This window comes from Callorhinus ursinus, unplaced genomic scaffold, assembly GCF_003265705.2.
Source record: "Callorhinus ursinus isolate GAN/ISIS: 27379988/994484 unplaced genomic scaffold, GSC_fseal_2.0 scaffold6, whole genome shotgun sequence".
Taxonomy (NCBI): domain Eukaryota; kingdom Metazoa; phylum Chordata; class Mammalia; order Carnivora; family Otariidae; genus Callorhinus; species Callorhinus ursinus.
In genome coordinates this window covers 48,011,776-48,038,215 of record NW_027397068.1, presented here as the reverse complement: position 1 = coordinate 48,038,215, position 26,440 = coordinate 48,011,776, and the positions used below count along the sequence as shown (strand labels likewise).

The window sequence follows — 26,440 nt, the reverse complement described above, 5'->3', positions numbered from 1 at the left end:
GGATCATGACCTGAGCCGAAGGCAGTCGCTTAACCAACTGAGCCACCCAGGCGCCCCTGGGTGATGGATTTTCTTAGAAACATCTTAACAATTCGTTTGATAACTACTACCTATTTTTAAACTGTATTTCTTTTGAAATATTCACATTTCTACATAGTTTATAAATACTTGTGGTATTTTATACACCATTATTTAATACAATTATTATTCTTGTCCCCAAAGAAATAAGGACCACAAATTGACAAAGTGAATGCTTATCTTGGAACAATGAAAATAGAAGATAATGTTAAAACACAGCCAATCACTCTGTGCCAGTTACTGAACGACTGTCTCTCAGCTCTGAACCCACCTTCCTTATTCAGCTTTATGATACTGAACTTGGCAAACGGATTTCTCCTTGACCAGCTACACATATGTATGATATGTAAAGTACCCTCCAGGACTTCGTAGCTTACAACCTGTAACTTCCACAGCTTTTATATATGGTTCTTCCAAAAAGAAGCTCCAGAGGGACATGGGACAGCTGCACAAGGGGGAAAGGAGCTTGCCTCACTGTTCCCATGGGGTTGTCCCCCTGATGGCAGCCACTCATTCCCGTTGGTTGCAGTTTTCACTTATTTCCTCACTCCCGGAATCAGCATCACTGCCTTCCCTCAGAGAGAAGAGCAAAACAGAGTGGCCTCCTTTGAGGCCAGCACCCTAGCCTCCCAGGGCCCAGCTGTGTGCTCTGAGGTACCTCCTGGAAGACAGTAGCCCCTCCTCCAAGGCCTGAGTCTCAGCTCCCTGGGGTCCCTCCCCCAAGTGACCCCAGCCTGAAAGTCACTACCCATGTTTTCCCTCAGTATTGCCTTTTATTCTTTATTCCTCCAAAATTTGTTTAATTAATTCCCTACGTTAAATTCTCTCTGTTAAAATAACTGGTGTATTTGCTTGACCGGATCCTAACTGACACAACGGTTTGTAGCTTCTCCCCCACAGTGTGGTATTTACAGAGGACTAAGACATAAGAGCAAACAGTACCAAGTTAGGAGCAGCTGTAAGGCTGATTTTTTTTTTTTTTTTTTAGAAGAACTGCATATTTTGTGAACTTGCTTCCCCATAAAACAATTCATTATGCCTTTGAATTTAATATTCAAATTTCATATAGTTTTATGTCTCCATTTTTAGGTTCTATAAAAGCTACAAATCTGTAAATCGAATTTTACAGAGATTAAGTAATGGAGAGTGTACAGTATATAGTGGTGGTACACACAGCAGCATCATAATGAATTGTTATCTTAAATTTCCTACACCCATATTAGAGAAAATTAACTTAAAGTCTAAATTTGGACAAAATATTTTCATAAAAATTTCATTTATACAAGTAATAGGCAATGCACCTTAGCTTGTTATTTCTAGGACTTATTGATACCAACTGCCCACTGTTACTACTGAATTCAACAATCAACATTTAATGTTATGTATACGTAATACAAAAACATGCCTAGATAAGAACCCAAAGTTGTATAGTACATTTCAACTTTAAATACTTATTTATTTATTTATTTATTTGAGAGAGAGTGAGACAGTATGGGGAGTTGGGGGGGGGCAAAGGGAGAGGGAGAGAGAGAATCCCAAGCAGGCTCCACGCTCAGCACAGAGTCAGTGCAGGGATTGATCTCATGACTCTGAGATCATGACCTGAGCCAAAATCAAGAGTCCGAGGCTTATCTGACTGAGCCACCCAGGTGCCCCTACATTTCTATTTTAAAGCAAGTCTATTGATCTTAAAGAAATGAGTTTAAAATAGTCATTTAATGGTTATTATAAGATAAAAAAATAATAAAGAGGCATACATTTTTTTCACAAAACCTTTGGTCCTCCACTTAAGGTGGCTTCAAATTAAGAATTATTAATGCAGGGGTGCCTGGATAGTGCAGTTGGTTAAGTGTCTGACTCTTGATTCCAGCTCAGGTCGTGATCTCAGTGTTGTGAGATCAAGCCCCACATGGGGCTCTGCGCTCAGCGCAGTCTGCTTGAGATTCTCTCCCCCTTTCCCTCTGCCCCTTCCACTTGTGCTCTCTCTCTCTCTCTCTCAGATAAATAAATCAATCTTTGAAAAAAAGAATTACTAATACAAAATTTGACTATGATAATTTCTCTGTGCTTAGGACTCCATTTCAGTATTTTCATTATTTAAAACTAGAATTATTGCTAAGTTGATCCTTGACAACATGGTTATGAACTGAGCAGGTCCACTTACATGCAGATTTTTTCCATAAATATATGTACCGTACTATAAATATATTTTCCTTATGATTTTCTTAATAACATCTCCTTTTCTCTAGCTTACATTATTATAAGAATACAGTGTATAATGTATATAACATACAAACTATGTGTTAATCAACTGTTTATATTATCAGTAAGGATTCTGGTCAATAACAGACTATTAGTGGTTAAGTTTTTTGGGAGTCAAAAACTATATACAGATCTTTGTGCAGGGGGTCAGCACTCCTAACCCCTATGTTGTTCAAAGGTCAACTGATGAGAGCTAGAATCCTCCTATTGTTTATTTTTAAATTCTTCATATGTTTATATATTTGCATATGTATTTGTGGAGAGGTACACATCTATAAATACACATAGTTGTATCAAAAAAAAAAACTAGAGTTATTGCAAACAGAATTAAAATACTACTGGGTTTTATATATCTAAGATCGCCAAAAGAAAATGTGTGAGAACATACACCCACTGTCCTAATTCTGCCCCGCTGGAACCATAATAACTCTTCTTTTCCTTCCATGTTAAAGAGTCCTCCAAATATTTCAAGACAACTAGTTCATCCCCCTTCTTTTCTCCTAGCTCAGCAGCCACAGTCCCCCAGCCTTCCTCTTATGATGTGGTTTCCAGGCTCCTCACCATCCTGGCCTCCCTCCTCAGGACACACTCCCACTTGTCAGAATGTTAAATAAGACCCAACTGCTACAGATCCAGAGAGAAGGTCTTAGATGAACAGATCATCTGCTTGCCATTTTATTAGCTATCATAAACATCAATCAAAACTCTGAACAAGCTGAGCTTCACAGCTAACTTTAGCTGAATATTTTAAATGCTTAGAAAGTGTGAATTTTATTTTTGCTCTAACAGTCAGATGTAAGACATCAAACTGAAACTTGCAGTAATTTACATGGCAAATGCCAACACCAACATTCTAACCACAAGACAAAGGAGAGGTGGTGGGGAGGGCTGCAGGATCATGTAAGAAAGTGGGTCATGCTTTCCATCAGATTCCTTCTTCCCTCTCCCATCTGCATTACCAACTGGTGAGCTCTGTCTCTCTTAGGAATGTGAAACCTTGTCTCCATCTACTCCAAGCATCCTGTTTTCACGTCACTTTCTCTCAGGCATTACAATTTCTCTGTATATATATCTTAGGCTTACAAATGTCCTTGAATAAACTCACAAGTTTCGGGGGCAGTATGTAGAAACAGAAAATTATAAACTTCAAATATCTTTGACTCAGCCTTTAGGAAAATTAACATCTTTTATATCCCAGTTTCCACAGATTTTGAGCTAAAACTATACTTGTTCTTTTTATTTTTGTCGTATAGTTCAGTTTTTGTCTGTGACTACTTGCTAAGGGCAGAGAACTTGACTATATAATGGAAAGGCTGGTTTTAACAGTTCCAAGTTCTGTGAACTTGTACCTTTGGCATTATAAATGTTTGTCATAGGAAACTTTATTTTCTAAAATGTTTATTGTAGAAACGGTGTTTGCCTGCGTCAAGCTGTACCCACTGCCTGTGACGGGGGTCTGAGGCAACCTCCACTCTCAGTGGTAATTAACTCGTTCTTCCTGGACTTGGCAGATGCAGCCATGTAACTTCCCTGGTATGGAAGGGCTGTGACTTCGCTTGTTTGATTGAAAACACCAAGACCTTTTATCTTGGCTTTTTCCACTCAGGGCATAATAAACATTGGGTTCCAACAATTCTCTTTTTAAAAAGCCATGCAAATTAAAAGGAAATTCTCCAACAACAGGGACCATGTATCATCACTGCACCTTCCATAACACCTGGCTCAGAGCCTTCCAAATGTATGGTGCTCAACAATATTAGTTGAAGTGGATGGAATTACTCTTCATAACAGCTCTTGCTTGAAGCTAAATTTTATTGCCATTAAAATGGAACATGAAAGTTCAGGAGAAATCAGAGTTTTTACTTTTTTTTTTTTGAGTTTTTACTTCTTCACCAGATTTATAAATATTTGTTCCAGAATGGGTCTACTCTTATAGATACAGAGTGTCCTCTATAATAGTATCTGAAGCTATTTGGTTGTAGGTGACAGAAATTTAACTCAAGCAAACTGAAACAAAGAAAGAGAAGGATCTAATGCTTCATGCTTTAATGAAGAAGGTCTTCATCATGGCTGAACTCAGGCTCAAATATTATCATCAGGACTGACTCTTTCTCCTTCTCTGGCCTCCTTTCTGTGCTGGTTTCATTCTCAGGAAGACTCCCACTGACTCCCTACCAACTAGCAATCTTATGTTTACATCCTTTACACTCACAACCCAAAAGGAAGACAGACCCTCTATCAAGTCTTAGGGATGACTCTCAGTTAACTCTGCTTGGACCACACGTCTCTCCTAGGGCAGGGAAGTAAGGCATCCTGATGGACAGACCCCAAGGAGAAGGCAAGGGAGTGTCCCAAAGGAAAAAATACCACACTGATAAGACTACTCAACAATTCAAGGCCTGAAATCATAAGTCCCTTTTTTCTCTTCCTGGGCATGCTAGAAATAAAACCATGATTCTGCCAAGCTGACTTCTAAAATGACTACAATTATACAGTATACTCTCATTTGTTACAGAGAAATGATATTTACTGGGTCTATTATATGCTAACCACAGTGTCAGGTATTTTATACACATTAGCTTATTTAATTCTCATAATATGTAGATATTTAAGATGAAGGTACGGAGGCTTAGAGAAGTTACATACCAATATTAGAACCAAAGATGTACGCTGAGTCTATCTGCCTCCAAAATCCCTTGCTTTCAGCACCGAGAATTTTAGAGCTCTTCTGGGTTTCTTTACTGTGGGTATCAGAAATTTGTGGATGAAAGCTGAAAGACCTACATATTAGGCAAGGCCAACTTAATTAAAAGGAAGGCAATTATCTATAGAAAGTGATTTATCAGATGCCCTGAAAGAGTTTTACTAGTTGCCTGAAATTCCTCCACTAGAGATTATTTTGGACTTAGTCATTACTGCTGCTTAATTTATTTTATTATTTTACTACAAATACTTCCCAAGAGCACATGGGATAATGAGACTTGTTAAAATGCAAATGCCCCAGGAAGGGGTAATACACGAAGCTTTTTTTCTATTAGCCAAAATCTTTATATACATCAGATTCGCCACTCCTTTTTCACATGGCTCTCACCCAGTAAAGAAGACATAGGGACAGGTCACATCACATTACTCGACAGGGCATCTGGGTAGAGCTCACAGCGCCAGTGACTGCACTAGAGGCTGGGAAAAATTCTACAACCTTTGTACTCCCAATGAAAATTACTTCAGCATTTGATCATACAATCCAGGAAACCTGTAAAAAGGTCTGAGAACAGCAACAAAAAGGAAAACAGTTACTATATAGCCTATGAATTAGCAAAGGGAATCAGGGAGTGAAGACAGGAATAGTAACTATGAGAATTTGCATTAAAGTTCCTCTACTTAATTTTAGAAACATAAACCTCGGGTATACATTATTTAGTAAAGGAAAAAATCTAATCTTTAGTGACTATGGTTAAATGCTTTATATCACACAACATTACTGGTGCTGCCACAATATTACCCACAGGAAACTTATACAAAATGGAGTCCCCGGTTACACAGAGCACTGCTGCCTTCACTGTGGCTTACTGCTTCAGAGAGGGGGCAGCAGGGAATGAACCACCTGGAGTCCCAGCCTCCTGCCAGCTCCTGGCCCCCCAGCACCTCTGGATGACTGTAACTGAGAATACCTCCAAACTACGGGCTTTCAGCCACTTCCCCTCTTAACTGGGACAGTTAGGAAGCATTTATTTTCTAATAGTTGCTCTTCATAAGCAGTTTCCCGAATGATCCTACTTGGCATAGTACCTGACACAAAGGAAGTGTTCAATAAGTTAAAAAGAAGAAGAGGAGGGAGGAAGAGCAGGAAGAAGAAAGAACTGCATTCTACCTTATTTATTTCCTAGACTCTTACTTCTAGGGGACAAATGGGGAGAAGCTGAATAAACTTTCAAGATCACAGTAGTTCAAGCCCTACTTCTTAAATATGAGGAAGCAAGGCCCACAGAGGTTGGTAACTTCCCCAGCATCAGGCTGTTACTAGCAGAGCTGAGTTTCTTGCCCACTTCTCCTTATGCCCCTGGGCTCTTTCTATAGTAAAAACTTCATGCCAAGGGATGGGCTATAGGTTTTCAATAGGCAGCCGCAGAACAGTAAACCACTGTGTCCCTGTGTCCAAAGCATTTCCTCAGGCGAGCAAGGATGATGAACATTGTTGCCCACTGATGGCAGGTTCCCTATCACACATTTCCTGGGACACATGCTGTAGCATCTAAGTGAGAACAAATTAAAATGCTTCTCTGGTACATTCAGTAACCAAAGTTCTTTACAGGTTACAGCATTAACCAGAGTCATTCCAAGTTCTGTCCTCTGACAGACTGACGTCAGACCGACTCCTGTTCTCTCACACTTGTAACAGGAAATGTGTCTCACTCTCTTCACTAACAAACATTTAGAACATGCCTCCTCTGGGTAACACACTATGTTAGTCTCTACAGCTATGAAGAGAGGTATAGAACATGGGTCCTGCATGTGTGGTGTTTGAAATCTGTGAGGAGATAGAATACACATATGAAAGATGACCTCAAAGTGGGTGTATCTAAGTACAAATGAGAGGAGCAAAGGATAAGGCTATAGGATTTCTAGGAAGCCCTCCAGGGAATTAGAAAATCTAAACGCAGACTTCCCTGTGTGTAACTGAACGATATCCACCATGGTAATTAAGGTTCAAAAATATAAGTATTCACCAGACATGAAATTAACACTGTTTATCTCAATTTATATATTACTGTTATATCACCAAGTTCCAAATCATCAGAAACAAACTATCTTGAGATCTGGCTCATATTTATGAAACAAATACTATCCTCATAACTCATGTCAAACAAAAAAACTATATTGAGAAATATTTCATATATAAAAGTAAAATATGTATGTATTGTTAAAACACACACTTATAACCTCCCAACAAACAAAAGTCCAGGGCTGGATGGCTTCACTGGTGAACTCTACCAAACATTCAAAGAAGATTTAATACCTATTCTTCTCAAATTCTTCCAAAAAAAATTGAGGAGCAAGGAATGCTTGCAAACTCATTTTAAGGCCAGCATTATCCCAAGGCTAAAACCAGGCAAGGACACCATAAAAACAGAAAATTATAGGCCAATATCCCCGATGAACATAGATGCAAACATCCACAACAGAGTATTAGCAAACTGAATCCAACAATCCATTAAAAGGATCATATACCAACATTAAGTGAGATTTACTTCAGGGATGCAAGGGTGGTTCAACATCAAATAATGTGACATTAACGAAATGAAAGATAAAAATCGTATGATCATCTCAACAGATGCAGAAAAAGCATTTGACAAAATTCAACATCCATTTACGATAAAACCTCAAGAAAATGGGTATAAAGGAAATATACCTCAACATAATAAAGGCTATATATGAAAAATTCACAGCTTTTAAGACCTGAAACAAGACTAGGATGCCAACTCTCCCCAGTTTTATTCAACATAGTATTGGAAGTCCTAGCCACAGCAATCAGACAAGACATAAAGAAGAAATAAATGGTATCCAGACTGCTAAGAAAGAAGTAAAACTGTCACTATTTAACAGATGGCACAATATTATATAGAGAAAACCCAAAAAAGGCTACCCAAAACTGTTAAAACTAATAAACGAATTCAATAAAGTTATAGTATACAAAATTAAAATACAAAAATCTGTTGCTTTTCTATACATTAATAACAAACTATCAGAAAGAGAAATGGAGAAAAAAAATCTCATTTATAATTCCATCAAATAAATACCTAAAAATAAACTTAACCAAGAAGGTGAAAGACCTATACAGTGAAAACTATAAGACACTGATGAAAAAAAAACTGAAAATGACACAAATAAATGTAAAGATATTCCACACTCATGGATTGGAAGAATTATTATTGTTAAAATGTCCATACTATCCAAAGCAATTTACAGATTCAATGCAATCCTTATCAAAATTCCAATGGCATTTTTCACAAACTAGAACAAATCATTCTAATTCTAATAATTGTATGGGACCACAAAAGACCCCAAATAGCCAAAGCAATCTTGGGAAAAAAGAACGAAGTTAGATGTATCACACTTCCTGATTTCAAACTAAACTACAAAGCTACAGTAATCAAAACAGTATGATTTTGCCATAAAAGCAGACACACAATTTAATAGAACAGAACAGAGTGGAAATAAACCCATGTATACGTGGTCAATTAATTTATGACAAAGGAGGCAAGAGCATACAATACAGAAAGGACAGTATCATCAATGAATGGTGTTGAGAAACTGGACAGCCACATGCAAAAGAAAGGAACTGAATCACTATTTTACAACATATACAAAAATTAACTCAAAAAATGGATTAGACTTGGATGTGAGACCTAAAGCCATAAAACTCCTAGAAGAAAACATAGGTGGTAAGCACCTTGGCAATAACGTTAGTGATGTGGTTTTGGGTTTGACTCCAAAGGCAAGGACAACAAAAACAAAAATAAACAAATGGGACTATACCAAACTTAAAAAGCCTCTAAACAAAACAAAACCAAAAAAGCTTCTGCGCAGACAGGGAAATCATCAGCAAAATTAAAAGGCAATCTAAGGAATGGGAGAAAATATTTACTAATATATATCCCATAGGGGTTAATATCCAAAATATACAAAGAACTCACACAACTCAATAACAACAACATCTGATTTAAAATCGGGCACAGAATCTGAATAGGTATTTTTCCAAAGAAGACATACAAATGTCCAATAAGCACTTGAAAGATGCTCAACATCACTAATCATCAGGGGGATGCAAATCAAAACCACAATGAGATATCACCTCATACCTGCCAAAATGGCTATTATCAAAAAGACAAGACATAACAAGTGTCGGTGAGGGTATGGAGAAAAACAAACCCTCATGCACAATGTGAGCTGGTGTAGCCACTATGGAAAACAGTATGAAGGTTCCTCAAAAAATTAAAAATAGAATCATTATATGATCCAGCAATTCCACTTCTGGTTATCTATCAAAATAACAAAAACATGAATTTGATAAAATACATGCATGCTTATGTTCACTGCAGCATTATTTCTAATAGCCAAGATTTGGAAACAACCTAAGTATTGATAGATGAATGGATAAAGATGTGGAATGCGTGTGTGTGCGTGCACGCATACACACACGGAATACTACTCAGCCTCAAAAAAGAATGAAATATTACCATTTGCAACACCATGGACAAGACTTTACGGTACTATGCCATATGAAAGAAGCCACACAGAGAAAGATAAATTCCGCATGATTTCACTTACATATGGAAGCTAAAACCAACCAACAAAACAAAACCCAGACTCACAGATACAGAGAACAGACTGGTGGTTGCCAGAGGTAGGGAAGTAAAATGGGTGAAGTGTATCAAGAGGTACCAAACTCCACCTATAAATAAGTCAAGGAAATATAATCTACAGCATGGGGAATCCATTCAATAATATTCTATTAACTTTGGGGACAAATGGTAACTAGACTTACTGTAGTTATCAGTTCCCAAAGCAGACACATGTCAAATCACTATGCTGTACACATGAAATTAATTTGTATGTCAATTATACTCCAATAAAAAGACACATACTTGTAAAATTAAAATATGTGTCTTGTTGAAATACATACTATTTTATTTTCAGCATCACCAAATATCAGGGCTAGAAAGTAACCAAGTTGCCAGTGTATCCATTTATTAGCTATTCCGTTCACCCTTACACATCCCTAGCAATGGCTTCTCATCCTACGCTTGACAACCTCCAGTGACAGTAACCTGACTAGCTGATGAGGCAGTACGGTTTATCTTTGGACATTCATCTATTTCATTCTACATAAAAGCAATGTACTTCCAAATGGGAAAATTTGCAATAGGGAAGAGAAAGTGGAATGTTTTCTAATTCGTTACAGAGTGTTTGCCTTTCGTTATTAAGTTTTTTTCCGAGGTCTATTTCATGAGACTGATAAAGTACAATGGTCAGTAAGCCTGTACAGTAATATGCCTGTTCGTGGACAGTCCCTTCAGGAAGCTCACTATGAGAAATTAGGTAATGCAAAGAAAACAAGTGCTATATAAGAATTCAGCAAAAAAAATACTGCATTGAGAGTATCTACAACATCTGTTAATCCTACAGTATCTAGAATAATGTTTCATGTAAAGTATGTTCCTGTGTAGCAATAGAAACAGCTTGATCTTGCAATAAGTGCATTTATTAATCTTGCAAGAAACATGCATTCATTATCATTATATTCTACTTAATGTGGCCCAAAAGCATACAGTTTAAGAAAATGCTTACTGCTGGGATTTAAACAAAAAAGGGTGTAGTTGCTTTGTGCTGCATTAGCTGAAAAATAAACCATTATGGGTTCTACTGTATTCTACGATTCACCCCATTACCAAGATTTCTGGCTATGCAAGCAGTTAACTTTTCACACAAACTTAGGCCCCTTGTACAACTAGTTGATTAAACAATCATCTTGTTTGCTATTGATAGATTAAAATAGTAACATTAACAAATGAATTAAATGGGAATACTTTTCCATTTACTACCACCACCAAGGGTCAAAGCAGGATAAAGCAGCAGTGGGAGGGGAGAAGGGGTCACTTGACTCTTACCACTTGGCCAACTGGGTATATCCCATCTGTACCTCTGCAAGACGGTAGAGGACGGGCTTTCCAACTCACCTGTGTTTTGAGAATGACATCCACAAATTTAAACTTTCACCCAAACCTCATGCAGTTCTCCATAATTTGAGCTGCCCTGAGGAGGTATATTCCAGAGCCATCATCCTTTACAGCAGAATTGAAGGGTGCAGGCATTTGCATTTTTGTACTCTGCCTCTAGCAGGTCCCCACTGAGCATGTGGTTCAGAGCAGGCTAACAAGGCTGCTAGGTGGGGATACAATGATGAACAAGACCCAGGAGGTTACTGTACAATCCAGCAGCAGGATCAGAAGAATGCTAGCCACCACCCCCCCCATGTCTACTATGGATGCTTTTACCTGTTATCAACACAACTTATGGACTGGCTATCTATAGTTAGTGCTAATTTACGTGTTTCTTGAGGCATGGCTAATGAATTCTCCGCCACTTTTTTCTCAAGTCCCCTTTGTAAGTACTGTTAGACATGTATTACCAGCAGCGTAGCAGTGCCTGGCAGGGACACTCTTCTTTAGACCCTCCGGTAGCAGATAAACACAGCATTGGAAAACAGCTGATGGGATGTGTGATGGAGTGTGGAGCAGGTCGTGAGGAGAAAAACAGGGAAGCAACATCAAAATCAAAGACAAATGCAAGACTGGTGAGGGGACAGGGGAAGGTCAGCAGCCTGTGGGGGTGGAGGCGAAGAAAGGGGTGCAAATGCCCTGATTCCAACCCTCATTTGCACTTCTGAACTAGAACTTTGCTTCAGACACAGTGTAATGCCTTCAATTCTTTTTTAAAATTTTGGTACTTGAGGAAGTAACCCCAAAAGGCAGTCTCTACCACTCCCTGTCAGCTAATATGAAGAAGCACTGTGCATAAAACATGAGACTTCGCACCCCACAATCCCAGATAAAGACAGAGAAGAGCAAACTCTTCAATGAGGTGAACCCTGACTTCTGTTAGCACCAAGAAGACTGCTTACACGCGAGGAAGGAGAGAAGCAGAATACAAGGGAAGCAGGTTCCAGGGGAAAACTGGGAGCAGTGGAGCAGGAAGTGGCGAAGGGTAAAGAGGGAGAGGGGGAGAATTACTATCCCTACATCTGTCCATACCACGGTTCTTCAGATACAGATGGTGTTCAAGCAATGACTCCATCAACCAAAACCCTCGGGAACTACAAATAAATCATCCTGACCAATACCTGAAAAGTTTCAGGCTGCCAAACTAATACCGATGCTCATTGTTAAAAAAAAAAAAAAAAAAAAAAAGAACAATTCTGCTGTAAACTCACTCAGGTTTTAAGCTCAGGGTCATCATGTATTGTACACTATCATTTTCACAAGTAAAATTTAGAGCACAGTTATTGGCTCTTGTTAATAATCCAATGCCCCAAAGTCTCCCAACATTCATTCCAAAGCACTCCCAGAAGATTTCTTATAAAAACTGGCTTATTTCCCAAGTGAACAGGTACAGGATGTATATCAATGCTTTTAAAACCTAACCCTGGCTAGTTTCCTAAAGAAACAGCAGCAGGAAATATAAGCCAGATGTGGACCTTTCAGTATCTGAACCAGATATCATGAGATTCTAGAGACCTATTTAAATTTATTTAAATAAAGCCCCGACGATATGGCTGCAAATTCACAAAGTATGACTATAAACCACTTTATGGAAAAGGAACTAAAAATTCAGGATTTGGGGGCAACTAGTGTAAGGCAAATTCTATTCAGCACAAGAGTTAAAATGCTAGTACTGTATTTAACAAAGCCAAAATGTAAGCGAATACACAGAATCCAGTGAGGAAAAGAATTCAATGCAAGTGTCATCAGTTTAAGTTCTGTTTTCCCAACCACAAGCAGATGTTGAATCTGCCTGGCATCGGCTTAAAAATATGCATAAGGTTTTTGCTGGGAAGCAAAGCGGCATCACCTGTTTGGAGAGCTGTCTTAACAGTTACACCTGAATCCCCTCCACGGAGAACAAAGCAGAGGACACGTGAAAATACCTGCAAATGTGTAATATACGTCATTCTAGAGCCAGCTTTTCTTCTCTATATGTTATTATCGAGCACTGCCCTGAAAATACCCCAATTGCTGAGAAGAAAAATTAAGTCCGGCTTATACAACATCTCAAATTGAATGCAGTGATTTAAAGAAAGTCAAAACTAAACTCTGACTCTAGATAGTGTGGTAAGAATGAACTGTAGGATTAGCAACAGACGAAAATCAAAAATAAGTTTTCAGGATTTTGTATTTTTAACCCAGCCTATTTATTGAGTCATGGTAATTTCCCCAGTTAATTATTAACCACATACCTACCAATCCTTTTCAAGAAACGCACAGGGAAAAAAAAAAAAAATCATAGCTCATTCTTCTGTTATCTTTCCCATAAGAAAAAAAAACCCAAAACGACCCCTGGAAGACAACCACACAAAATAGTCAAGCACTTCGGATGCTGCCCAGTACAATCACACTTACTGATCTTTTCCTCAGCTCTTGAGAAAGGAAAACAGCAGAGCTGACCCATGGCACTGGTGCTGTCTTTCCTTTCAGGTGCTCTTCTCCCCGGGCGCCCCAAATAGAAGCTGCAGCTTGTGCCGCGGTCTGCGAGCACGCCCTGCCTATTCCACTCCCAGCAGCAGCCGGAGCTCCAAGAGCCAATGCACAGCCGGCAGAGAGAAAGGAGAAGGGGACTCGCCGTGAGCAAAAAGGCTCCACCTCCCAGTCCTCCAGCCAGAGGCAAGGGCTCTGGGGCTGGCATTCAGTGAGAGAAGTAGCCACATGCTCGTCCAATTCTCTCACCCAGCTGAGAGCTCCCGGGCTCCGCTCCGTGCCACGAGCACAGCCTGCAGAACCGTGTGTGTCTTGAAGCAAGATCGTCCAGAACAAACCACAATGAGTGGTCCTCTCTCCCGCAAACAAATATAGTAATTACACCAAGAAAGCCAAAGAAAAACAAAATGCCTACATTTTTGGCCTGCTATTTAAAGAGGAAGAGCTTTCTTTTATCCCCAGGAAATTTGGGGTTCTTTGTATGTTTTATGGGTAAGGAAGTTGACGTGGCAGAACACTGAGAACACAACTTGGACGAAGTACCACTAGTGACCTGCTAGCTGCACTGACCGTAGGAACGACAGCGAAAAAGTGGGGGCAAAAGACAATCCTGTTGTCGGCACTTCACAGCGTAGCTGTTAAAGTTAAATGTCTGCTTTCTGAAACACTGCTGTGCTCTTCTATTAAATCAGTACTACGGATTTTGAAATCAGAGCATCAAATATGTCATTGGCCCAGAAAATTCCCCAAATCTAGAAGCACCACTGAGAAAAAGATCGGAGATAAGAGCACCTTTCAGAATGAATCCATGACATGGCCAAGCAAATCCAGGGACAGCACAACAACTAATTTTAAAACACAATATTTGAACTTCATGACAGGAGATAAATGACTTCAAGTAACAGCTCCAAATCTGTTCCCTTAAATAAGGAACAGCCTTACTTTATGACACTACAGGAATGCAAGACAGCTCTTAGTGCCCGAAATACCATCCAAATTCCTGCCGTCCTCCTCTACTTCCAACAAGGCGCACACACACCCATCTACCAGGAGGTGGGAGGGTGATCGTGAAAACTCGCCGTGGTTCTGGATGCAGGGTGCCTGCTCATACCCCTCTGAACAAGAAGAGTGTGCAGTCTGGAAAAATAACAGCTGTCGGTTTTTTTATGTTAAACATTACTTCCTGCATTTAAAGAAAGAAATATTTGTAGTAAACACTCTTCACTGAAAAAAATTGAGTAATTCTTGGCATTCCCCAATCATCAACGTTGATGTCACCATAAAACCTTTAGAAGTAGAAAGCCAGAGGTTTGAATCCCAGATCTGCCAGATATTAGCGGTTCTGAAATACTGACCTCTCTGTCAGAGTTTGGATTATCTTCCTCTGTAAGACCTGGAAATCAGGTTAAGTTCATTATAAAGTTTTTAACTTGTTGAGTAGATAGTGTTTGGGAGGAAGGAAAGAGGCAGAGAACGGATAACTATAGCTATTTGCACCTGTCTTTTTAGCACCAGCCAGTAATCTCTCTTCCTCCTGTTCCAATCTCCTGCCCCACTAGCTGCCATCTTGAGTTACTGCTTACACGTTATACATGTGGACTCCGGGCAAAAAGCCCCTCACTCCAATGCAGCACTCAGGGGATAATACTCTGTGATGAACCCTACACCAACTTCACTTCATTAATTAATTCCTATTGGCACTACTTCTGACAACATGCAATTAAGAATAAAAATATAAGTAACAGTGTATACCTCAGGATATCCTGCAGTCCAAGGGGGAAATATATATAATGTCAAATATCTCTCTCTCTCTCTCTAATGTCAGAGATTTTTTTTTCATAGGCACTGAGTGAATCAACCATAATATAAGATTAGAAAAACAACTGAAAAATTCAAGACAGGAATTTTTAAACTGGCTTTTAATTGTGCAAATACTTAGCATATCATTTAACCTCAAGGAGAGGATGGAGTCTGGTTTCCTCTCACTAAGGTTTCTCTCTGTTCTGGAAGGCTATAGTTTCATACTGTAGGTCATGGCTACTCTCAGCCCAGGATTTACAGGAATGGTCTTCACGTTGCATATTTTTGTGTTTCTTTCAATAAAGATGATTCATTAAATATACAATGAAATGTAATTTCCCTTCTATAGATTTCATAAGAGTTTCCATATACCCACATTTTCAACTCAAAATAAGAGAGACATTCATAAGTCTGGATTTTTGTTTGTTTGAAAAACAAACTATACATAGGTTGGGAATACTGGTGAAAAAACTGATTTTTTTTTCCGTACCATCACATGCCCCTTCCTCAAAGTTGAAGAGCTACCATACAGAAGGACCTAGAAATGATGATCTATTCATCATTTACCCAATTGTTTAGGAACACAACAGTCTGTAACTGACTTGAATAGTACAAGATACAAGCCCCTCCTTGCGCTTCCTTATCTCACAAAAACAATCAACTAATAAACTGAGCAAGAATAAATGCTAAGATTTCCTGGACACTTACTATATGCCAGGCTCTTGCTAAGTGCTTTACATTTACTCATTCACTTCATCCCTACCACAGTTCTGTGAGGTAGGGAGTATTTTCTATCCCCTTTTTACAGAGGGAAAAAGTTGAGCTCAGAAAAAAACTAAGCCAAAATCTCTAAGAATATAGGACAACAATGGGATTTGAACTCAATTTGCGTGGCTGCACAAATCCTGAGCATCTCATCCCAGAGTTCTGTATTATTAAACACAATTTGTATGGGGTATCAGGTATATACCTTATGAGCAGCTTACCTCAATATCAGAATAATGCACAGAAAAATAGTTATTTAACCAAGCTCAATGGTAATATGTTTAAATGTCTTGGTTTCTCATGTTTTGTCACCAAATTCCTTTATTCATAGGGCACAAGTAGTATAATCCTATGAAGGCAGATCCCTTATAGGAGCTGCAGCCTAGCTCTGCTGCTTGCCATGCTGTGGGCAGGACTCTATCTAGAGCACAGAAATACCAGAATGGCCCCTGAAAGCATTCACCTTCCAGGAAAAATAGCAACTCCTATCAGTCATGAGGAAGCCCTGAGAATATTAATAGGATTTTGTTAGAGGATTAACAGACTCCTTTCAGTCATATAGAGAGATCTACCATAACTAGGAGAAGATTTTAAAAAGAAGTTAACTTGAATGAGAAAACCTGATATGATATCATGTTCATAACTTTAAAGCTATAACCTTTTCGAGTTTTCTTTTCTCACAGGCCTACCTACAAACAAATCATGGTTAGGACAGATACCTGTCTGCTACAGTTGCTTGGATTCTTGTTACAATGGTTAAAATAGTAGGAAGGAAACTAACCAGTAGGAGGGGGTGGCCGCTGACTCTTCTCCATGTGCTTTGATCACCTCTGACAATACTGTCTCTAAGGGGACAACAGAATTCTTAACTATGACTAAAACTCTATTCCCTGTATCACTGGGTAACATCATTTTCAATCTGAAAACACATATACTTGGATTTCTGAGCAACCTGGCTATATGAAAGTCTGACTCAAGGTAAAGAACAAATCTCACTGTAAGATTCTGAATCTATAAAACTGTCCAGATTACCACCTCTTCTGAGACCTCCAATTCATTAATTAAAGGGAATCTGCATTTGACAACTTACAGAAACACACGAGAAAGAAAATAAAGAAGTAAATGTTCCTTTATTAAAAAGAGTAGAGGGAAAGAGGACATTAAGTCATGAAGTGTAAAGAGAGGGAAAAAATCCTTTATCCCTCCAAATTCTGGAACCAAGCCCTTAGGAGACATGCCTTTAAGAGCAAGAGACAAACTTCAGGAAGATTTCATTATACAGCAGATGGCATGCTTATGGAAACTGTTATGCCAAGAAATGTCACAGTTTCAGTGAAAATGTATGTAAGTTCAAGAAATGCTTGACAATTCATGAAAATACAACTCATAAAAATTGGGTTGTTTTGGAATATATCCCAATTTCTTATGTTGATATCAGGGTGCCAAAAGACAACCAATCTGGGCCTTAAGAACGTTGGATGCACATATTCAATATTGTATCCTGTTTCTCTATGTTCTTGTAAAACCAAATTTCAATTTTCAATCATCAATCCATAAAGCATATATCACCCAGATCTAATGGATGTTCCTCTCCTCTTTACCCACTGTTACATCTTTGCAGCCATTTTGTAACCAAAGGGCAAACTTCTGAAGCTACATGATTAAATATTGATCTTTGAAAGCTCTTTTTATGAATGTCTGTCTGAAAGAAAAAGAGGCTGAAAAAGTTATAACTGAAAAACTTCAAGGATTATCTGTAAATCTCACTGGTAAAGGTCTATTTTTAATTACCAGGTAAAAGAATCTTGATCTAACTGTGAAATTTGGGAACAAAGAATATTTTTTTACTATTATTCCTACGTTAGTCATATTTTCAACAAAGACTTTTTATTTCTCTTTCCAGTGTTTTGTTTTTCTCTAAAACTGAAAGTTAGAGGTATTTGCATTTGAAACTGCCACATGCTATAGAATTTCAGTAGGTAATTGAAGGAAACATGTGTTTTTTAAAACACAAGGAGAAAAACATAATGTACCATATACAGTGTATGTGCATTTAGGAAAGGGGAGGAAACAAGCAGATAACTAGAATTACAAAAGAAGTCCTTCTTTACCAGTCCATAATGGTCACTCCCAAATCTCTGCTGATGCATGTCTACCTAGTGCCAATTCTCAAATGCTTTCTCCATGCTTATTATTAAGATCTTTTCTTCTGTTTTTTAAGATTTATTTACTTGTTTGAGAGAGGGGGAGCACAAGCAGGAGGGGCAGAGGGAAAGAGAGAATCTCAAGCAGACTCCCCGATGAGCACGGAGCCTGACATGGGGCTTGATCTCATGACCTGAGATCATAACCTGAGCCAAAACCAAGAGCCAGATGTTCAACCAACTGCGCCACCCAGGCTCCCTCAATCAGTTATTTTCTATGTGCATGACCCAATTTTCAACAATGTATGTAGCTGCAGCCCTTCCCTTAATTGGTAAGAACTAAATCAGGGAGGAGAACTTACTTTCCTGCTCAGAGAATAGAGAGCGGTAGAGCTCTTGAGGTAAGAGCCTGGAGGATGGGCTGACAGGTTTCATTATCTGCTTGGACACCTCCAGTTTACATTATATCATTTTATCACTTCAATTTGCTTCTAGTCACTATTTATTAAACACTTAGTATGTGCTGATATGATGATCACAATGGCTCTTGAGGTGAGGTTAACTTTCGAGACAAGGAGTACAACCAAAGTAAGTGAGAGAGAAAGCCAGGGCCAAACCTACTTGGAGGCAGAAATCTGTAGGCATGTGCCCGCGGGAGCAGGAGGGGCATTCGCCTTGTGGTAAATCCCACTGGACAGTTTTATAAAGGCAATGCAGTAACAGGAGAACAAAGGCCAGCAACAGTCATCTATCTATTCTAGTTAGCTTTGCTGTTAGTCCTGCTTTTACACTCTGTCCTTCTTTTCAGGCATTAACAATGAAACCACAAAAACCGGCAGGAGTTACTTAACTCAAGGACAAGTTAAATGATTGGATGTTAAAACCTATTTTTTTTTTAAAGGGAAAGCAAAGATTATACTTAATCTGCTGGCCAGTATTTGTATTATTTGACATGGCTGCCTTCTTATTCAACTGCTTTTAATCCGTTAATGCCCTGAGACTTTCAGAGAGAAAGCAACATCCTTCACAGCAGGAAAAAAAAATGTACTTCAGAAAAGCCAATAGGATCCAATTGAGTAGATTCTATTTGCAATTTAACAATGTAAACAACAAAAATTTGGTTGTATAGTTTCTAATTTACTGGGGGTTTTCACAGTTCCTAATTATTCTTTATCTGGGATATCGTCCAATCTGTATTTAGCTCTAAAAATGCTCCACTGTTTGACCTTGGGCGAGACAACAGTCACATTTCCTGCTATATAAAGGATTGGAAGACCTCAAATAAAAGGTGCTTTAATAACTCAGTGCACTATTATTAAAGGTTTTTTTTTTCTCTAATAACAGTGAAAGGGATGAGGAAGAATGAAAGTAAATCCCCAAAATAATAAAAAGAAAATTCACTTATACTAGATGAAAGGCAGGGAAATCATGATTGGTTTTGGCAGGTCTCAGTATCTGTCCTGATCTACCGTGGCCCAGTGTAACATTCATCTGATACACTATGTCACTATTCGTTCTGTTTATGGACACTTGTTAACAACATTTGATAACTGTTGTTTAAATATCCATAAAACTAGGGTGCCTGACTGGCTCAGTCCAAAGAGCAAGTGACTTTCCATCTCGGGGTGGTGAGTTTAAGCCCCATGTTGGGTGTAGAGATTACTAAAATCAATCAATCAATAAACAAACAAACTAAAAAAAAAGTTTAAATACCCATAAAGCCAAAATACTGATGATGTGGAAAACAAAGGCAAAAGAAATGTAGATAAAATCAAATGTCCTTACACCTTTGCTGCCACCCATTGACAAGTGGCTGAGCTAGGAGAGCAACATTCCTTAAGGAACTCACAACTGCCTTAATGTTTTGTTGTTGTTTTTTTTTTTGCTTTGCCTTAATGTTTTGTTGTTGTTTTTTTTTTTGCTTTGCCAGAGGCAAAAAGCAACCTTAGCTTGGCATTAGCCAGACCTCCAGGATCCTGTAAATCCTCTTTAACAAATGAAAATCCTTCTGGAAACTTCCTTTATCTCTGCCCCTCCCCGCTTAAAAATATATAATCAATAGCTCCTCACAATCCCAGGGCAGCTCTTTCTGCCCACAGGTCCTATCCCTGTGCTTTAATAAAACCACGTCTCAAGAATTCTTTCCTGACTGTTCACTCCCGTACCCCAACATCACATCACTATGACTATTTTCTGTGAATATATTTCTTCTTTCATATCCAAAATGTGTATCTGGTGGGATGCACTCAGCTGCAAGTAACAAAAAACTCTTGATTCAAATGGTTAAAAGATAAAGAAATTCATTACCTCCTATAATCAGAGATAGAATGGCTTTTGAGTTGGTTAATTCAGTGGCTTAACAAGATCCAGATTCCCCTTTCTAGTCTGCCATACACAGTGCATATGTTTGTAGTCCCCTAGTGTCCCCCTGGTTAAGATGGCCGCTAAGTCCCGGCATCACACGCATACCCAACAATTTCCAGCTAAAAGATGATGTTCTCTTTCCTATGGATCTCTAAGTCTCAGCCAAAACACTATTTTCTGAGTTCCCATGTAGATTTCCCCTCAAATACAAGATGTGGTCACATGCCACTTCCTAAACTAATTACTGGCAAGAAAAATGGAACCAGTCACCGGCAGGCCCAAAGCCAGACCCATATGCCCTGAAGTTCACCACCTCACGAGGAAGGCGGGGCTCTGCCAACAGAGAAGGAGGGGAAGAAAATGGATTCATAACAGGCAAACCCCTAGTGTCTCCAGTGGTCAATTAAAATTAGTAAAGTTACTGAAAGGGTCAATAAATAATTTTGTATAGCAGAAAAGGGAAAAAGCCCTAAAAAGTAAATAATTGAAACAGAGTGCCACACTAGTAAAAAAACAAACAAACAGAAAAGCAAAAACGATCATCTATGGGTAAGTGTATGGCACACTTACATACTGAATGCATAGTTGGAGAACAAGTATCAAAACTGTTAACTGTCTTTCTCCTCAACCTTACAATGCTAAGACTGACTTCTTAAATAAAAGCTTTTGCTTTGATCAGAGATGTTAGCAAGGGAAATATTTTTGGCAGCTTTGGCTCTCTGGTAGGAAATATAAAATTTATGATGATCATATGCAGTTTCCTTTACTCATAGCCAGAAGCAAGACAAAATATCCACCTGAATATCCTCATCAGTAGAAGATCAAGTAGAACCACAGTGAATGAATTGACAAAATGTTGTTCTCTCCATTAGCTACAGTTAGTGCTCTAGGTATTTTATATAAAATGTTTTCAAGTTAGATAAAATAGTCAAGGATCTTTATGGATTAACGAATAGAAACAGAGAATTTAAATTTAATAAAGGGAAATGAGTATACTCAGTTTCTTCAGCTCTCATGGCCCTTGTTTTTACCAGAACAAGTTTCTCTATAAAAGAAGGAAATTTGCATAGTAAAGGGGCATTTTTATGCCATTGCTGTCCAGATCCCATAGACCAACAAGAAACAATAAACAGATTTGCCATATTTGTTTAACCAGTTTCCACCACCTTTTATTTTAGCCCCTTGGTTTCAGATCTCCTTCCTTCCTCTGCAATAGTTACCTTAGGTAACTAGCTGCAAAACTAGTCTGAAGTCCCAGGTTTCCAGATACCCCTCAATTATTTCATTCATAGCCACAGCTTTCACTGTGAACCTAATGCCACTGAATCCCAAATCTATCTCTCGGATAGGTCGTCTATGTCCCACACCTCCCTCTGGGATGTGTCACTTGACTGGGCCACAGGTGTTTTAATATGTCTAAAATCAAACTCATCCCCTTGTCACCAAAATGTTTTCTCTTTTATCCCTTACACTGGTGGAGGGCACTACAGTCGACCTAGCTGTCAAACCCCAAATAGGGGAGCCATTCTAGACCTCTCCCCTGTCTTTCATAATCTGCTGTAAACCTAAAAAGACTGATTCTCCTGCCTACCCAGATCTGCAGTGCACCCCGCCTTCTCCACCTCTGCTGCCAATGTTAACTGCAGACCGTCTTCAGGACCTGGCTCGGCTAGTGCTGCAGTCTCCTTACTGATCTTACCGATTCAGCTCCCTGTTCTCCCCACCATCGGCCTTTCAGACTACTGGTAGAATGGCCTCTCTAAAGTACAAATCTGAGAGAGTCATTTGGAGCTCCACAGTTTTTGAAGGCTCCCATCCCCTACAAAATTAGATCTGAATTCAGATACAATCTGAAGGATCAGTAATTCACGTGCAGAGTGTATCACTTACACTCCTCTGGGAAGCTACTCTGCCTGGAAAACACCTCCCTTTCACCTGCCCTCCTTCCCACATTATCACTTATCCTTCCCTCGCTCTGTTCTTCCCTCTTCAGTGCAGCCTTTCCTGACAATCCCAGGCTGAATTACACATACATTCAGTTGGTTCCCATTAACTGCACTACAGTCATTATCACCTTCAATTGTAATTGTTTGCATGACTTTGCACTAGAACGTAAACTCTGAGAGTATAGTCCGTGTTGGCCCACCTTTGATCTTTAATATACAACATAATGCTTGGCACTTGAGAGGTTCAATAAATATCTGTTCAGTAAATTGCACAAGTAAAATACAATAAAATGTGTTTACGTGCACTGCTCGCAGCTCTTCAAATGCCCCGAGGGAGCTAGCCTGATCGCTCAGGCAATATCGAATCCCAAGTTCACTCTACTAATAGTACAACAGCCAAGAGCCGTTTACTCACTACGGTTATACTCCCCCCTCCCTTCCAATTCCCATTTTAAGAGTAAATAGAGGTGATGGGTATTGAGGAGGGCACGTTTTGCATGGTGCACTGGGTGTTATGAACAAACAATGAATCATGGAACACTGCATCAAAAACTAATGATGTAATATATGGTGATTAACATAACAATAAAAAAATTAAAAAAAAAGAGTAAATAGAGAACAAAAGAACATACTGGAAATGGATTTTCAGACAGAGCTGGACAATGAGAATATTATTCTCTTCCAGTTAATCAGATGCGATAATAATTAAAACCTAGCTCTGGCAAAAACTGAAGTACGACAATTTAACACAAAATAGAGAAGTTGGGAATGATAATGATGGAAAAAATTTCATGAGCTCACTCAGACCTCCAGGTTAGATGACTCACAAATGGTACTCCCTCTTCCACCTTAAAAGATGGGTCAGTAAAGACGTTTATAACAAAACCCTTAACACCTCGTCCCAGTGTTTAACAACCAATCTTTTAGAGTCCACAGTTTTCCCTAATTCCTAAAATAGTATATTCCCAGTAAAGACTAAAAGGAAAACGACTTTTTTCCCTTATGCTAACCCTTCCTTAAGTCACTCTTTAGCCCTGTCTGTCCTAGGCTAAGAATTCTATACACATTGGGGTGCCTGGGTAGCACAGTGGGTTAAGTGACTGACTCTTGGTTTCTGCTCAGGTCCTGATCTCAGGGTCACGAGATCGAGCCCCACACCGGGTTCTGCACGCAGTGTGGAGTCTAAGACTCTCTCTCCCTCCTCCCTTCTTGCTCGCTCTTTCTCTAAAATAAATAAAATCTCAAAAAAAAAAAAGAATGCTACACACACTTTGTAATAAACACAGCAATAATGGACACTAGTGAGTGTGAGTACTGAGTATGAGTCAGGCACGATGCTAAGTGCTTTTAGTGCATTATCTCATTCAGTCCTCACAACATCCTCATGAGTTAACCATCATTATTAACCCCATCTTACAGATGGGTTTAGGGTCATGAAGTAATGTGCATAAGGCTACCAAGCTGGGAAGTGGCAGTGACTATTACAACAAGGTCTGTCTCACTCTAGGAACTTCTGGGTCACTGCGCTTTTCCCCCTGTAGTGCATGCACTGTCTCTCCACTGTTCTGCATCCTCTCTAATTCCTTAGTGCTTCACTGAAATGGGAGAGGAACTTCATGAGTTTTACATACTTGTCTCATGATTTCATCACATTATCAAATTGGGTTTTTTTAAATAACACTACATTAAAGAGGATAGACTGCCAACTTTGTTGTGTTTTTCCTAGAGCCAGGAAAAAACAAAGCTAAGGTTTCTATCCTCACATTGTATTTACATATATTAATTACATATAAATATATATGCAATATAAAATATTACATAAATACATAAATCAAAAGCACGATATACATCCATGCATTTTCATTTTTTAAATGCACCAATATTAATCACAGGCCATTAAAGGAAAGCATTAAGAGTAACGCAAGTCTATAATTACCTAAAATGGGTGTTCTGATGTTAGAAAAGAACACCATTGCAACAAGTATGCTAATATGAGTAGTACAGCTATTAATATGAATAACTAACATTTTTATAACACTATATGTTAGGCACTGTGCTAAGCACCTTTAGAGAGATAACTAATGTGGTGAAAAAGTGTATTCAGAGTCAATTAGGCAATGTGATGGGCTAGTTAGCCATGACTTTTGGCAACCGGCAGGGTCTCCTAACACTAGTTTTACTGTACATCTTAATGCCTTTGTTTGACCACAAGACTCTGCACTCCAATATTATCATTCATGTAGTTTTTTTTCTTTTTATTAGAAATTCAATATTTACTTTCATATTTCTTTTTTAAAAGATTTTATTTATTTATTTGACATAGAGAGAGAGAGTGTGCATGCACACAGCAGAGGGAGCGGCTGGCAGAGGGAGAAGCAGGCTCCCCGCTGAGCAAGGAGCCCAATGTGGGACTTGATCCCAGGACCCTGGGATCACGACCTGAGCCAAAGGCAGACGCTTAACCAACTGAGTCACCCAGGCGTCTCTACTTTCATATTCCTAAAACACTTAAAACCAAAGGCTCAACAAATAAATCATAAAATAACATGAATTGCTATTGTATCATGCTAGCACTGATGCTTAATTTGTCAGATCGTTAAATTTACCACACAGCACTGCTCCTTTAATATGTAAGGTCCCTACGGCATCTAATATAAATCATAAGGTTTGAAACCAAGCCAACGAATGGTTGCATTTTCAATCAGCCTGAGCCACAGCTTCCACTTTGCGTTAGCATCAAGATTAATAGCTGATACACCAGTTAAAATACAGTGAGCCATCACTAAGATTAATTTTCTCAGTTACTTAATCTGAGGCTTCCTCTAACTCAAGCAAATGTAAAGAAATAAGCTGAGAGTTCCAATTATCAGTTGCTTTTTATTTTTACTAAGGGCATGTAATAATGAAATTTCACTTTCTTTTGAGAAGACATATTTCACCAAAGAAACACTTGAGGACAGTTAGATTACGAAAAGGAACAACATGGGCATCTGAGTAATTTTAACACATCAAAGGTTCCACTATGTCAAGAGCATTCTGCTTTCTAGGCAGGATGACACAGTCCCAGCTGAATCTGGACACTCTTGGCTTTCTTTTTTTTTTTCTTTTATCCCAGCCTAGTATACTCACAAGGGTACATTTAAATGATATATTACACGGTCACTCAATTTCTGTGTCGTAATTGTAAATTACGAAATTTACAATTTCGTAAAGAAAGTAAATAATTAAATACTCTGTACTCAGCAATTACTAATTTACTTGATAATTTTGAACAGAGGAAATTTCCAACTGCTAAAGTTTTCAAGTGAAAAAAAATGTACAGTTTTCTCAGATGATAAACTGTCTTTTCACCTCTCCCTCTCCTAACATGCTCGAAATAGATTCATCTTAATTGGTCTAAGCAGAGATGAAATTTTCTTAATTGTCTTCCCTGTCAGGCTGTGCAAAAGAAAACAAGACAAACTTTTTGGTCCTGCCCACCACAAAAGAGGCATTCTATATTATAGAATATCAATTTCATATAAAATGATTTTTAAATGTGTCATTCATATAGATATGCTACTGTCAGTCTGGGGTATTTTTGCACTTCTTACATTTTTACCACAGAAAGCTTAAATGGAAATTAACTGTGCAGCCATCAAAATTAATTTGTTGGAAGAAAAGGCCAGAAATATTGATCAAAATTAAGTTTGGAGAGGGGTGCCTGGGTGGCTCAGTCCATCAAGCGTCCAACTCTTTATTTTGGCTCAGGTCAGGGTCATGAGATCAAGCCCCATGTCAGGCTCCACATGCACTGAGTGTGGAGCCTGCTTAAGATTCTCTCTCTCTC

General features: G+C 38.7%; 1 protein-coding gene across 5 annotated transcripts in view; it reads right to left on the bottom strand.

The window, feature by feature from the left end:
- AKAP7 (A-kinase anchoring protein 7) overlaps positions 1-26,440 on the bottom strand; it is a 161,905-nt gene that overhangs the window by 44,983 nt on the left and 90,482 nt on the right. Inside the window, exons 1-2 of one of the 5 annotated variants that reach the window (XM_025865499.2) lie at positions 13,518-13,889; positions 11,010-11,078 (exon numbers count right to left, since the gene is read on the bottom strand). The exons of the other annotated variants lie outside the window; for them this stretch is intronic. Coding sequence (XP_025721284.2) covers positions 11,010-11,078; positions 13,518-13,800 — 352 coding nt within the window. The 5' untranslated portion in view covers positions 13,801-13,889. Of the gene's footprint in view, positions 1-11,009; positions 11,079-13,517; positions 13,890-26,440 lie in introns of those variants that run through there. 5 annotated transcript variants of the gene reach the window in all.